Below are 13,354 nucleotides of genomic sequence, written 5' to 3'. Positions count from 1 at the left end.
ATACCGACTCTCACTGAGTATGTGTGCCTGAGAAATGAAGAAAGAGGTTACAGACTTCGCGTGGTGATGCAGGACTCTACCGTATCTGGTCCAGGGAACTTCTATCCTGTCCCTTCATTATCTCATCCTTCACCCATTCACCGATCCTTCTTCCCCCTTTTGGGGAGCCTTTATTCTGTTTTTAGATTTAGAAGTAAAAATGAGGGGGCGGGGTTAACCATATGACCTAGTAGTTAAAACATGAGTTAAAGTTCCTGTATTCCACAACAGAGTGTCTAGGTTCAACTCCCACCTCTGGCTCCTGAATCAATTTCCTGCTAATGCAGACCCTGGGAGGCTGTGGAACTGGCTTAAGCAATTGGGCTTCTGTCACTCCATTGGGAGAACTGGACTGTATACCCTGCTCAGTCCTAGCTGTCACAGAGAATGAACTGGCGGGTGGGAGTGTTCTTTGCCTATTGGGCTTTGCTTTCTCTGCTTCCAGATGAGATGAAGTATCAAGGACTGAGTTTGCCCTGTGACTTTAGGAAGCCAGAAAACTGCACAAAATGTGGGAAGCCATGCTTTGCGGGCAGCACAGGACTGATATGAACTTGCCTGGCAGAGGTTTCCAGCAGCAACTCCTGGAGGAAAAACCTCAACAGAACTTGTTCTTTCACCAGAATAAGGAGTCAGAGATGGATTTTGAGTTTGGCAAGGCAACTAGAATTTGCAGGGCAGAGCACCCAAGGGGAGGGAGTCTGCTTAAGGAGGAGGTGCCAGAGAACAGCAAAGAGCAAGGGACAAGTCCACAATCAGAGTAAAGGTGACAATACTCTGTACAACTGAGAAATACAATTAGTCAGTGTATAGAGAGTTTGAACATTATTAATCCAGTCTTCAAAGAAAAAAATCCAGCCACAGACTAGCAAGAATACTTGGAAAATATATACATCTGCTAAAGGAATTTTGTTCAGAGAATGTAAAGAGCTTTTTAATTAAACAGCAATCAGTGGACAACCAGCCTAAATTTAAAAATGTACAGACATTTAGACTGATTTCTTCTAAAAAAGGATATATGAATGTGGGAAAAAAGATACATGAAATGATATTCGGTATTACTGGTCATGTAGGAAAATGTAATTTAAAATCTCAATGGGTATCATTCCACCATTGTTAAAACAGCTAAATTTAAAAGATTAATAGTATCAACTATTAATACTATTAAGGATGTATAGAAAGAGGCTCTTGTAGACTACTATAAGACAGAAAACCCGCAACTTAGTTAACCAAATGCCACATGACTTATTTATTTTGTAAGAAACATGAAATAGAGGTTATTATTCCAATGATGAATATTAGCTTTGCTAGTATCAGATGTGTGTTCTCTTTCCATGCAATCTATGTACATGATACCTTTTTGGTATAATTCCCAGCCATAGTATACTTTTTTAAGATGTCTAAAATGACAGTGAAACTCAACAATGTAATTTCAACAAAGTAATTCAGTTTAAATGGCAACAGCAGGAACAACTTTGACCAAATTTCCTAGTCACCAGCAGTCGTAAGTCATCATAGATTATAAGGAGCAATAGAGACCCTTATATATAAATACATTTTTCATAGAATTGATGATATATGATAATAATCATTTGTAATCATTGCAATTAGTAAAGTAGAATTTGCTGTAAGTTAGGAGTCTGGGTACCCTATTCTACATTACGATTTGGGGGTCAGGTTTTGTTTTGTCATGTCTTATATGGTGAACATCCTCTATTATCAGTTGTTTTGACTTTTCAGGTAAGGTAGATTTCCTACTAGATTCTCATCCCTTGAGCTCTTCCTAATTCCATTCTAGACTGGGTCTCCCTTGATGAGCAGTTTAGCCATTTTAAAACCAGCTTAAATAAATTGTTTGATGTTTGGCCATATATCAGCATGTTTTGGGAAAACGTTATAAGGATTTTTGTAATCCTGAGGATTGTTCTAGCACATATACTTTTGTATTCTGAGGTAACTTTTGAAGATCACAGTTTAATTAGTTAAAATCTGTTGATTATATAGGTGATTGGGAGCACTGGAATAAGAAGCTTCAGCCATATTATTATCCAACGGACAGTATTCCAGAATATGCATCCATTTTGGTTCCAAATGTTGACAATGTTAGAACAAGTTTCTTGATAGACACCATTGCCAAGCAACATAAAGTGAGTTTAAAGGGCAATATAAAGTGAGTTTAATGGATGGTTTCTTAGATGGTCAGAATTACATAAGAAGCACATCTCTTTCTACACACTGCAGATAGAAAAATTAGATTCCAACAACATGGGGATCTGGAAGGAGTGGCATTCGAGGGAAACATTTTTGGCAGATGAACCCCATGTCACTCCCGGGAAGCACACTAGCTCAGTATTACCCAAACTGTGGACTCCCAGCTGGTTAAGGAAAGTTGGTGGGAATATTAGCATCTCACTATGGAGTGCTGGCTTGGGTCTTGGTTTCTCAGCTTTGGATCCAGCTCCCTGCCAATGCACTCGGGATGGCAAGTGCACCCACATGGGATATCTGGATGGAGTTCCTGGCTCCTACCTCCTGCCTTGAGCCAGGGGTAGTAGTCATTTGGGGAGTGAACCAGTGGAGGAAAGATCTCTCTGTCTCAGTCTTTTCTTCTCTCTCTGCCACTCTGCCTATCAAGTAAACAAATGAATGAGTCTGAAAAAAATAATAAAGTGGATGCTTGCTTTCAGTGTCTCTTCCATACATCCATGTTAGATAGTCATGCAGCTAACAGTATTTTCTTCTAGCATTTTTATAGTATTTTATCTCTTTGACATCTCGCTGTTTAATTCAGCTAGGGTTTATGTTGAAGGAGGTATGATTCACAAAGTAAAGTTGATACATTAATGAACAGAATGGGAGAATAGTTAGTAGAGCCATAAGGCACTTGAGACTGGATGTGACACCTTCAAGATGACTATTCTGTGGTTGCAGGCAGTTTTACTCACAGGCGAGCAGGGAACTGCAAAGACTGTAATGATTAAGGCTTATTTAAAAAAGTATGATCCTGAAGTACAGCTGTCCAAATGTCTGAACTTTTCATCCGCCACGGAACCGATGATGTTTCAGGTAACATCCATCACCTGCTATCTAATAAACACAATAGAATGTTAAAGTGCTGCTCACAATAAGGTGTATAGTGTGTGTGTGTGTGTGTGTGTGTACTTCACAAGAAATGGTGTTGCAGTTGGCATTCAGCTACCTAATCCTAAGGCTGAGATTGAAGTCAAATCCAAATAGCATATTTTGGCCAATTACTGAGATCAAAGCTAAACCTTGGAACCTGTCTATTTTAGTGAAATGATTCATGGTACCATAGCTTTTCTTTTTTTCTTTTTTAATTAACAATATATCTGAAGGTATTTCAAAAAGTTTTGAAAAAATGGAAGTACAAATTATGTTTATTTTGGCACTAGTTTTTTTTTTTAATCTGTGCATTCATGGAGTCTTTAAAAGGTTCTTGGCAAATGTATATTGCTCTCTGTGAATTTTGAAGCTTTCCTCTTGTTTTGTTTACATCAAATGGGGCTGACATTTTTGCACAGCAAGTTTGAGGCACTTGCAGCAGCAGCATCCCAGTTTAGAAAGCCGATTTAAGTCCCTGTCATTGCTACTTGCTATTTGTATCTTGATAAAGTGCCTGGGAAGGGAGTACATCATAACCCAAGTACTTGGGCCCCAGTAATCCATGTGAGAGACCCAGATGGAGTTCCTAGCTACTGGCTACAGCCTGATGCAGACTTGTCTATGAGGTCATATAGGGAGTGAACCGTGGCTGGAAGATCTATCTGTTTCTTGCTCTCTCTCTCTCTTGCTCTGTCTCTCATTGCTCTTACTATTACTTTCCTATAAATAAAATTTTAAAAGAAAGTTTACATGAAAATAAGCTAAAATAAAAAAGTTTTAATACTGTTTCCATGAATTTTTGAAGTAACCTCATATATTAAGATTATATTGATTAAAACGTAAGTAAATTATATTGTACTCTGGAAAGTGTGCTGCTCATTTTTAGACATGTGATTACAACCTAGTGCCTAAGACAGACCATGTCCTTTTCTCTAGCGAACAATCGAGAGCTATGTGGATAAGCGGATGGGAAGCACGTATGGGCCACCGGGTGGGAGAAAAATGACTGTTTTTATTGATGACATTAATATGCCTGTGATCAATGAATGGGGAGACCAGGTAAGACTAATCTATCTTCTATAGAGGCTATTGGATGAACTTTTAAATTTTATACCTAAAAATACCAGTAACTTTCATATTATTAAGAATGACAACAATTCTCAAACTGTTTGGACTCTCCTGTGACAACTGATTGTGTTCCGACTTCAAATCTCTACAAAGTTTTCTGCAACACTTCCATCCTGTCTTCAGCTTGTTGATTTCAGTGACTTTTCTGCTCTCTCTCTTGGTTTCAGCTTCTCCTGGGTTTTATCCTTGCTGTAACCTGTTACCGAACATACAAGAGAGCTTCAGAAAGTTTATGGAAAATGTTTATGATGAAAAAACTCTAAACAATTTCAAAACCTTTTAAACTCAAATAAACTTTTACTTCTATTCTTCCAAAACCTTTTGTGAAGTACTCTTTCTCTCTGAAGAGTGACTGATGTTAAAAAGTAAAGCATTTTCTTAACCTTTTAAAACTCTGCCATATTGCCACAGTGCTAGTAATTACCCATTTACCTGAGTCAAATTCTGCTATAGGCACTTGTCACTCTTGCCAGCAGTTGACCCACTCCTGGTGGGGTCCCTGGCGCCCCACGTCCATGAACACATACTTTCATCAACACCATTTGCCTTCAGTTACCAGGATGGGTTTCATCCAGCTCTTTAATCTACTTCCACTTCACATGGCTGACAGGAACCCAGGCAATCTTTTGCTGCTCTCCCCAGGCCTTTTATAGGGAATTAGACTGCAAGTTGAGCAGCTGGGACATGAATGCCCATATGGGATGCGATTTTACTCTCTACACCACAATGCCAGCCCCTATACTCTATTCATTTGCAATATGAGTATCTGTTGATTCTTTTCTCTGTTTTGTTTCCTCCAAAAATATTTTTGGGATAACATTTCACTAACATACAAACATGCATGCATGTATTTTGTCTCTAACTACTAAAATATGTACACCATGAAAATACAGGATATTGTCTGTGCTACAGGAATTTAACATACATAGCCACTCCTTAGCTCTTGGTTGGGTTGAATAAAAGTTGAGTATAAAAGATCCTTAAACCTGTAACATTGAAAGCTGGTGTACCAATACCTCATGACTCATCTGTCTAAATTTATCTGGAAATTGGTTTTATCAGTGTGGTACAGAGCATATTGGACTTTGACATGTTAAATTTGTTACTTACAATTCACGAGTGGCTTTATTTAGGTTCAATTGCGATGAAGGTCATCTTTGACATCCACAAACACTTCATTGATATAACTGAATGTTTTGTTATAAACCATGCATACTATTTTATGGGAGCTCTAAAGGAACATTATAGTGATACATAACAAAATCTTATTGTATAAAATTTCAGATAACTAATGAGATTGTACGGCAGATGATGGAAATGGAAGGCATGTACAGCCTGGATAAACCTGGAGACTTCACTACTATTGTTGATGTGCAGCTCATAGCAGCAATGATTCACCCAGGAGGGGGTAGAAATGATATTCCACAGCGTTTAAAAAGACAATTCACTGTGTTCAATTGCACACTGCCTTCCAATACTTCAATAGACAAAATCTTTGGTATGCATATTCTTGATGTTTAATTTTTGTCACATTAAGCAGTGGATATTAATCATGTACAGCCTATTTAAGAAATAAAAAGCCTATCTAAAGTAGGGATTAAGTATCTGAAATACAAAGCTAAATACCAGAAAAGATGAACTAAATATGAAAATGAGTTATACTTATATCCTATTCTGAGACTCAGGAATATTTAAATGTAACCTTGTTAAAGGTTGGCATTGAGGTAGGTGAACTTTTTTGTTTTGATTTCCTTGAAATGGTTAATTAGAGAAATTTGTGCTAGTGGCTAACCACACTTCCACATCCAGCATGGACTATCAATCATAATATTCCAAGTTATGTGTAGCTCTTTGAAATGCTAATGAAAACAATATATCTTTTTTTTTTTTTTTTTGCTGTCAAATTTAGGCTCACCTAAACTGTACCATGGAAAAAATATATATACTAATGGTGGGAGGAGGAAAAAGGGGAGGATGGAAGAGGCGGAGGAGGGAGGAATCCTTATACTTATAAAATTGTATCATGGAAAATAATAGTAAAAAATCCATGGAAAAAAATCCATGCATTGATGAATGTTAATTGCTTGATTTGGCAAGTACTGTAACTCAAAGGGAAAGAATAGGTTTTCGGTAAATGGTACCGGGACATTTAGCAATTCTTGTGGGAAAATGCTTGAGACTGGATCTCTACCTTTCACCAAGCACAAAATCAATTGTAGTGATTTAAGAAACTAAATATAGAGGGCAAAGCTATGAAACGTTTGGAAGAAAATATAGGGAAATATCAGAATGAGTTCTAAGTAGGAAAAATCTTTTAAAAATGATTTATTTATTTGAATAGCATAATTAAAGTGGGGGAGGAAGAGAAATGAAGAGATGTTCCATCTGCTGATTCACTTCCCACATGCCTGCAACAGCTGGAACTGGCCCTTACTGAATCAGAAACCAGGAACTTCCTCTGGGTCTCCCACATGGATGAAGGGGCCCAAAAACCTGAGCCATTTTCTGCTGCTTCCCAAGGTGCATTATTAGAGATCTGTATCAGAAGTATAGCATCCAGGACTTGAACCAGTGACCATATTGGATCCCAGCATTATAGGCAGCAGCTTAATGTGTTACGCCACAATGCTGGCTTTGTGGAAATACTTCTTTCTAAAATTTTTTTTTTATATTTCAAATTTATTATACACTTCTGTATAGTCTGGGATTCCCCTCCCCCATTGGGAAAAGACTTCTTAACTGAGACTTGGAAAGTCCAAAAATAAAGGGAGATGATACATTTAATTAGATGAACATTTAAAACATCTCTTCATCTAAAAACAATTTTAAAAGAATGGAAAGAAACACAGCTCCAAAGTGGAAAAATTTTAACACATATGATCATGACAAAATAATGAGTATTCTGAATATTTTAAGAATTAATATGAAATAGAGAAGAGCAAGCAATGCAATATAAAACTGGGCAAAGACCAAGGCAATTTATAAGTGTGAATTAAATAGCCAGCAAACAAACATAAAGATGGTTAAACAGTGTTAGTACTCCTGAAAACACAAAAATGCTAAGTAAGGGGTCACAATTGTCTTGTGATTAAGGTGCCAGTTAGGATACCTGTGTCCATGTCAGAGTGCCTGGGTTTGTGCCCCAGCTCCAGCTCTAGATTTCAGCTTCCTGTTAGTAAAGATGCTGGGCCATAGCAGCTGAGGCTATAGTGGTTGGGTCCCTGTCACATGGCAGATCTACATTGAGTTCCCTGTTCCTGGCTCTGGCAGCAAATGAGAGTTTCTCTCTCTTTCTCTCTCTTTCCATCTCTCCCGTCATATACATATTTTTTAAATAACAAGAAAATTACATTTTCTAAAGATTCATTTGCTTATTTGAAAGATAGAGTTACTAGGGCAGGGAGGGGAAGGAGGAAAGGGAAATAGGCCAATCTTCCATCACTGCCTCACTCCCCAAATGACTGCAACATTTGAGCTTGGACCACGATGAGACGAGGAGCGTAAAGCTCCATTTGGGTTTCTTGTTGAGCCATCTTCCACTGCTTTCCCAAATGTGTTCACAGGGAGCTGGGCCATAAGCAGAGCAGTTGGGACTTGAATGGGCACTCTGACATACGGTGCTGGTGCTTTAACCCACTTTGTCACAATATTGGCCTTGGAAAATTTAATTTAATACCTCTTAAATTTACTGGGAAAAAAATCCAATTAAAGTCAAGCATTGGTGAGAGACTTATCCTCAGATGATAGGAGTACAAATTGCTCTAAGCTCTTTGGGTAACTATTTGGCAGTACTACTAGAAGCAGAGCATGTATGCATCCCAACCAGTATATACTTCTAGGCATATGTCAGTTTGTCATCTTTTCCTTTTGTAGTTTGTGCTTTCTCAGTCTTTAAGGAATCCTTCCTTACCCTGACAGTCTCCTATGTTTTATACCAAATGTCAAATAATTTTGCCCTCAATAATCTGTAGTGATTTTTCACATGCATACTAGAAGACTAATGCAAGAATGTTCACAGACCAATATTCGTGATACAAGAATCTTTCTAATAACCTGTTGAGTGCCAGTAAAATTGGACAGATAGGTAGTGGCAAAGGCGTGCAATGCGACATTGGATAGCAGAGGGAATGAATGTACTTCAACATGGAGGAAGCCCAAGCATACAATGCTGGGCATTAGAAGTGAGTCATGATTCTGATTTTTTTGTAGTTAGTTAAACTTGCTTTGTGTCTTATTATGTGGTCTATCCTGGAGAAGGTGCCATGCACTGCTGAGAAGAAGGTGTAGTCTGTGGCCTTAGGGTGAAATATTCTATAGATGTCTACTAAATCCAGTTGTTCTATTGTTTGTGTGAGCTCTGTAGCCTCTCTGTTGAGCTTTTGCCGCATTGATCTATCTATTGGTGTTAGTGGGGTATTCAGATCTCCCATGACTATCCATAATGTTGTAAATTGGTGTTGATGTTATGTCGGGGCTCTTAATTGATTGAGATGATATGCTGCCACCTCTACCTTCAGACCAGCGATGGTCTCCCCAAGAAACTGTTCAACTCATCTGGACAATAAGATCCTGGACTCTGTGCTTGGTATATGTTTGCAAGGAAGGAACCTCGATTGAATTTGAACTGTAATACTGCAGCAAGGTGGAAGAATCCACCATGGGGGAAGGGCATGGGGAGGGATTGGGGGAACCCCAGAGCCTATGAAAAACTGTCACATAACGCAATGTAATCAATTAAAAAAAAAAAGAAGTGAGTCATAGAGAAGTATATGTAATTCCATCAAATTAAATGCCAACATTTTTCAGAAGTTGAGGCTAATGCAAGTTATTGATAATCATGAAGTTGGGGCAGTGGCTTCTTTAAAGGAAAGCAGGGGTTGTGAACAAGAAGGAGCATATAGGAGCAGCAGGTGTCCTGGCCACAGTTGTGTTTCTCTGGGCTCTGCACCTGAGGGTTTGCTTACTTGTTAAACTCTTTGTCATGCTTAACATGAGAGTCCTCCAAAGAGTTTATGAGAAAATGCACCTTTTCTTTTTAATTTTACACTTTTTTTTTGAAAGGCAGAGAGAGAAAGATCTTCTGTCCACTGGTTCACTCTCCCACCACAGCAAGGGCTAGACTAGACAGAGCCAGGAGAGTGGAATTCATTCCAGGCCTCTTCTATGTGGCAGGGACCTCACCTCTTCAGCTGCCTCCAGTGGTACACATTCACAGGAAGCTGAGAAGGAAAGTGGAGCTGGTATTGGGACCAAGTGCTATCATGTGGGTGTGGATTTGAACTGATGGCTTAACTCATTGTCACAAGCTAAACCATGTGCCAAGAGCCTACCCCACGTTATCTTTTAATGTTATTTCCGTGAACTTTTTGAGCTATCTTCATGCATTTAAATAAAAATGGAAAACAAACAGGCTCAGAGAAATGAAGTAATTGCCTAATCAAGATCATTTAGGTGTACCTGCAGGGGGAGGTGCTCATGCCGCGGTTTTGATCCCAGATTCCATGCCTCTCACCCACACATCTGTCCCACAGAAAGGTGGAAATCTACAGTATATGATTTCAGGAAGCGAAAGGGCCTGGGGCACAGACAGCACTTCCAACCGTGACTTTGCAGCATATTTTGTTTTTTCCCCAGAGCAAAAGTCCCCAGTTCTTTTGGTATGCTCCACCCTCTACATAACTGTCCTGCACCTCTGAGCAGATATTCATATTCCTAGTCCTCTGAAAATGCTGCGCACAGACCTGAACATGCTGTTCAATATGTAATACCACTGGAAGGAAGCAGAGTAAAACTCAGTTTGCAGGCTAAATGAAAAACAGTTTGACACTTTACTATTCTGCAAACCTGCAGCTGAGTGAGCCCCGAGGCAAGGCTACCCACCAGCCTATCCCTCTGCTGAGTGTCCTCAAGCATGGTCATCCAAGCAGTGTAGGCAAGTGTTTGGCTGCTGCCTGTAAGGGCACATGTGAATCCTGATTCCAGTTCTGCCAACAACCAGCCCACGCGATTTTGGACAAATTGCTTTGTTTGTTTGAGCCTCATCTCCTACTTTGTAAGATGAAGAAGACACCACTAAGCTCTTTTCTAGCTCTTTTGTGCTGGGAGAATGGTGATTTGCAGACTGCAACTCTGGACTGCATAGATTCAGATCTCAGATTCACTTGCACAATAGCTGTATGACCTTAAGCAAGTTCCTAAGCTCATAGTAGAATGGGTATAATAGTAATTACAATGATACTGTCTACCTCATATTCTCTTTCATGGGGTTGTTGGATTAAATGAAGTAATCCTTATCAGATGCTCTTGACATGGCTGGGTGCATTGCTGACATCCAGTTTTCACTGACCCCTTGAGAGCAATTCTTAATATATCTCATTTTTAGTCTATTTGGTAATGACTTATTCACTGGGGACAAGCCTGTACCTTGCAATTTTTTAGTAAGCACCCTTGGTCTTCTTTATTTTACAGGAGTTATTGGCTGCGGATACTTTGATCCCTGTAGAAAATTCAGACCTGAAATATGTGAGATGATTGAGCATTTAGTCTTGGTGGGCAGAGTGCTGTGGCAATGGACTAAGGTACAGAACAGAGTTTTGTTATCAATAATTTCTTGCAATGTCAGTTATTATTCAGCCTCATTCTCACTTCATGGCTTATTAGGCTGTCATAACACCATGTGTAGTAGGGTTTTTTTTTTTTTAAAGATGAATTAGGTGCTCAGATGGGTTTATGACACATCTTCCTTCCGGGGAACAAATATGCCTGAATGATGCTTTCCCTGTGTGTGAGATATTACTATAAACCAGAGTCTTATCCAAGACAAAGGAGATACTTGCTGAAATGGGAGTACTGCTTTTCTACTTGTTAGTGTGATTTGCGACTCTTTGTGTATCATCACTCAAATTGTTATTAATACATGGATTTCCTGATATTCTCAGCCAACTAAGACCTGAAGTCTAACTTGTATGTTTATCTGAGATGGAGCATAAATTAGTGGATGCAAGTGTTCTCAAGCAAATAGGCAAGATTTTATTGCACAAGTCAGAGCCTGAAACTACAGTGACAGTAGATGACTCAAGGCAGTATGTGGGAAAAAAGTGGTTAAGTTTAGATCTCAGACGAAAGGTCGACAGAGTTGCCAAAAAGCATTCAATGAGGTAAGGCTTGTCTGTCATGGCTCACTTTTTGTTCATTAGATAATTAAATACATCTAGGCAGACACTACCCTGCCAGGATTCCTGACCAGATGGAGCATTCTAGATGCAGCATCAGAAGAGGAATTGTGTATTTCATTTTCTTCCTTGGGACCCTGCTCTTTGCTCTCATGGAGTCTCTACCTGTGCTCTTCTGCCTTTTTTCTGAAGATACTCCAAAGAGAGTGCCAAAGTCAGAGTGTCGGGGACTATTTGCTGTGAAGATTCATCTATTACTCAGTAGTGCTAATGTTCGATTCTCTGCGCTTACATAGATCGCTTTCTGAAGTGCTTTGGTCCTCCTGGTGCCCATCAAAGTTTAGTTTATTATCTGAATGCCTATTGATAGCACTTCTTTTATTTTCTTTACCTCTTTTAAGTGATTTTGTATCAGCTTTCATTTGTATTGTTCTGGTCAAGGCTACCAAAGACCTCAATTTTGCCAGATCTGTTTTTCTTCTTCCTCTGACTTGGCATGTGGAAGATCTGGTTGGAGTTATTGGTTCCCAGCTTCAGTCTAGCTCAGCCCTGAGTGTTAGGGTATTTGGACAGTGGACAAATGAATGGAAGATAAATCTCTCTCTCTCTTCCTTTTAAATAATAATTTAAAAAAATGAACAAACTCATTCCCTGGAAAAGCAGCCAGCCAGTTAAGTAGAAGTAAACCAACAATATGAGGCCTTTGGAAGCCAGATGAAGCAAGTATCCAGAGGGCTCCCTAGGTCTAACACTCTTCCCTCAGCACCTTGAGTTTTTCACACTGTGAAATAATTTATTTGTTCAGCTCCTTCTCATCCTTCTCTCCTTTAGAAAGCCTTTCACTGAGCATCCTCTGAAATAACTACCTGAGTCCCCCACCCGGTTTCTGTCTGTCCCCTGACCCTACCTTTTCAAACAGGTTGTGGATAAAAGTTTGAATTCAAAGATGCATTTATTTTGTGTGGTTTGTTTATCATTATACATTTTTCTATGAATCTTTTGAGGATTGCTTGTATTTTTTTTTAACTATGGCTTTGACTGTTATTATTATCCTTCTATGTTTCCTATTTATTGTCAGGCTTCCCCACTAGGATGTGTGCTTCATTGGTATCATATTTAATGGTCCTATTGACCCTGGTATCTCAGATTTAATTTTTAAAAAGTATTTATTTACTTTTATTTATTTATTTCATTTATTTATCTTTATTGGAAAGGCAGATATGTAGAGAAGAAAAAAGAGAGAAAGATCTTCTGTCCACTGCTTCACTTCCTGAATGGCCTCAACAGCCAGAACTGAGCCAATCTGAAACCAGGAGCCAGGAGCTCTTTTGGGTCTCCCATGTGGGTACAGAGTCCCAAGGCTTTGGGCCGTCCTTGAATGCTTTCCCAGTCCACAAGCAGGGAGCTGGATGGGAAGTGGAGCAGCTAGGACACAAACTGGCATCAATATGGGATCCCCAGCACATACAAGGCAAAGATTTAGCCAGTAGGCTATCATGCCAAGCCCTCTGATTTATTTTTAAGTGCACTGGGAAATGCTCAGTGATTGACAAATGAATGATTCTTCCTTATCTCCTGCCCTCAAATAATCAGGCTTCTTACTAATATAAGTTTCTTTTTTTTCAAATCTTCCATCTGGAAAGATACTCTTTCACTCAATTTATGCACCTCATCTTTGGATGACTTTAAGTAACTTCAGAGAAGAAACAGGAACCTGGAGTGAATTCCAGGCCCCAGCTTCAGCCTCCTGGCCATTGCAGGCCTTGGGAAAGTGTACCAGTGGACAGAGTTCTCTCTGCATCTCTTGCTAGCAGTCTTTCGATGCAGTCATTAAGATGCCACTTGGGATACCCACATCCCATAAAAAAGTGCTGGGTTCAAGTCCTGGTTCT

General features: G+C 39.3%; 1 protein-coding gene across 1 annotated transcript in view; it reads left to right on the top strand.

Moving 5' to 3' along the window:
• DNAH8 (dynein axonemal heavy chain 8) overlaps positions 1 to 13,354 on the top strand; it is a 324,409-nt gene that overhangs the window by 162,156 nt on the left and 148,899 nt on the right. Inside the window, exons 56-60 of the mRNA XM_058663714.1 lie at positions 2,044 to 2,186; positions 2,971 to 3,105; positions 4,099 to 4,221; positions 5,575 to 5,788; positions 10,759 to 10,868. Coding sequence (XP_058519697.1) covers positions 2,044 to 2,186; positions 2,971 to 3,105; positions 4,099 to 4,221; positions 5,575 to 5,788; positions 10,759 to 10,868 — 725 coding nt within the window. The remainder of the gene's footprint in view (positions 1 to 2,043; positions 2,187 to 2,970; positions 3,106 to 4,098; positions 4,222 to 5,574; positions 5,789 to 10,758; positions 10,869 to 13,354) is intronic.

The sequence above is a fragment of the Ochotona princeps genome, chromosome 1 (genome assembly GCF_030435755.1).
Source record: "Ochotona princeps isolate mOchPri1 chromosome 1, mOchPri1.hap1, whole genome shotgun sequence".
Classification (NCBI taxonomy): Eukaryota; Metazoa; Chordata; class Mammalia; order Lagomorpha; family Ochotonidae; genus Ochotona; species Ochotona princeps.
This window is presented reverse-complemented; position numbering and strand designations above follow the sequence as displayed.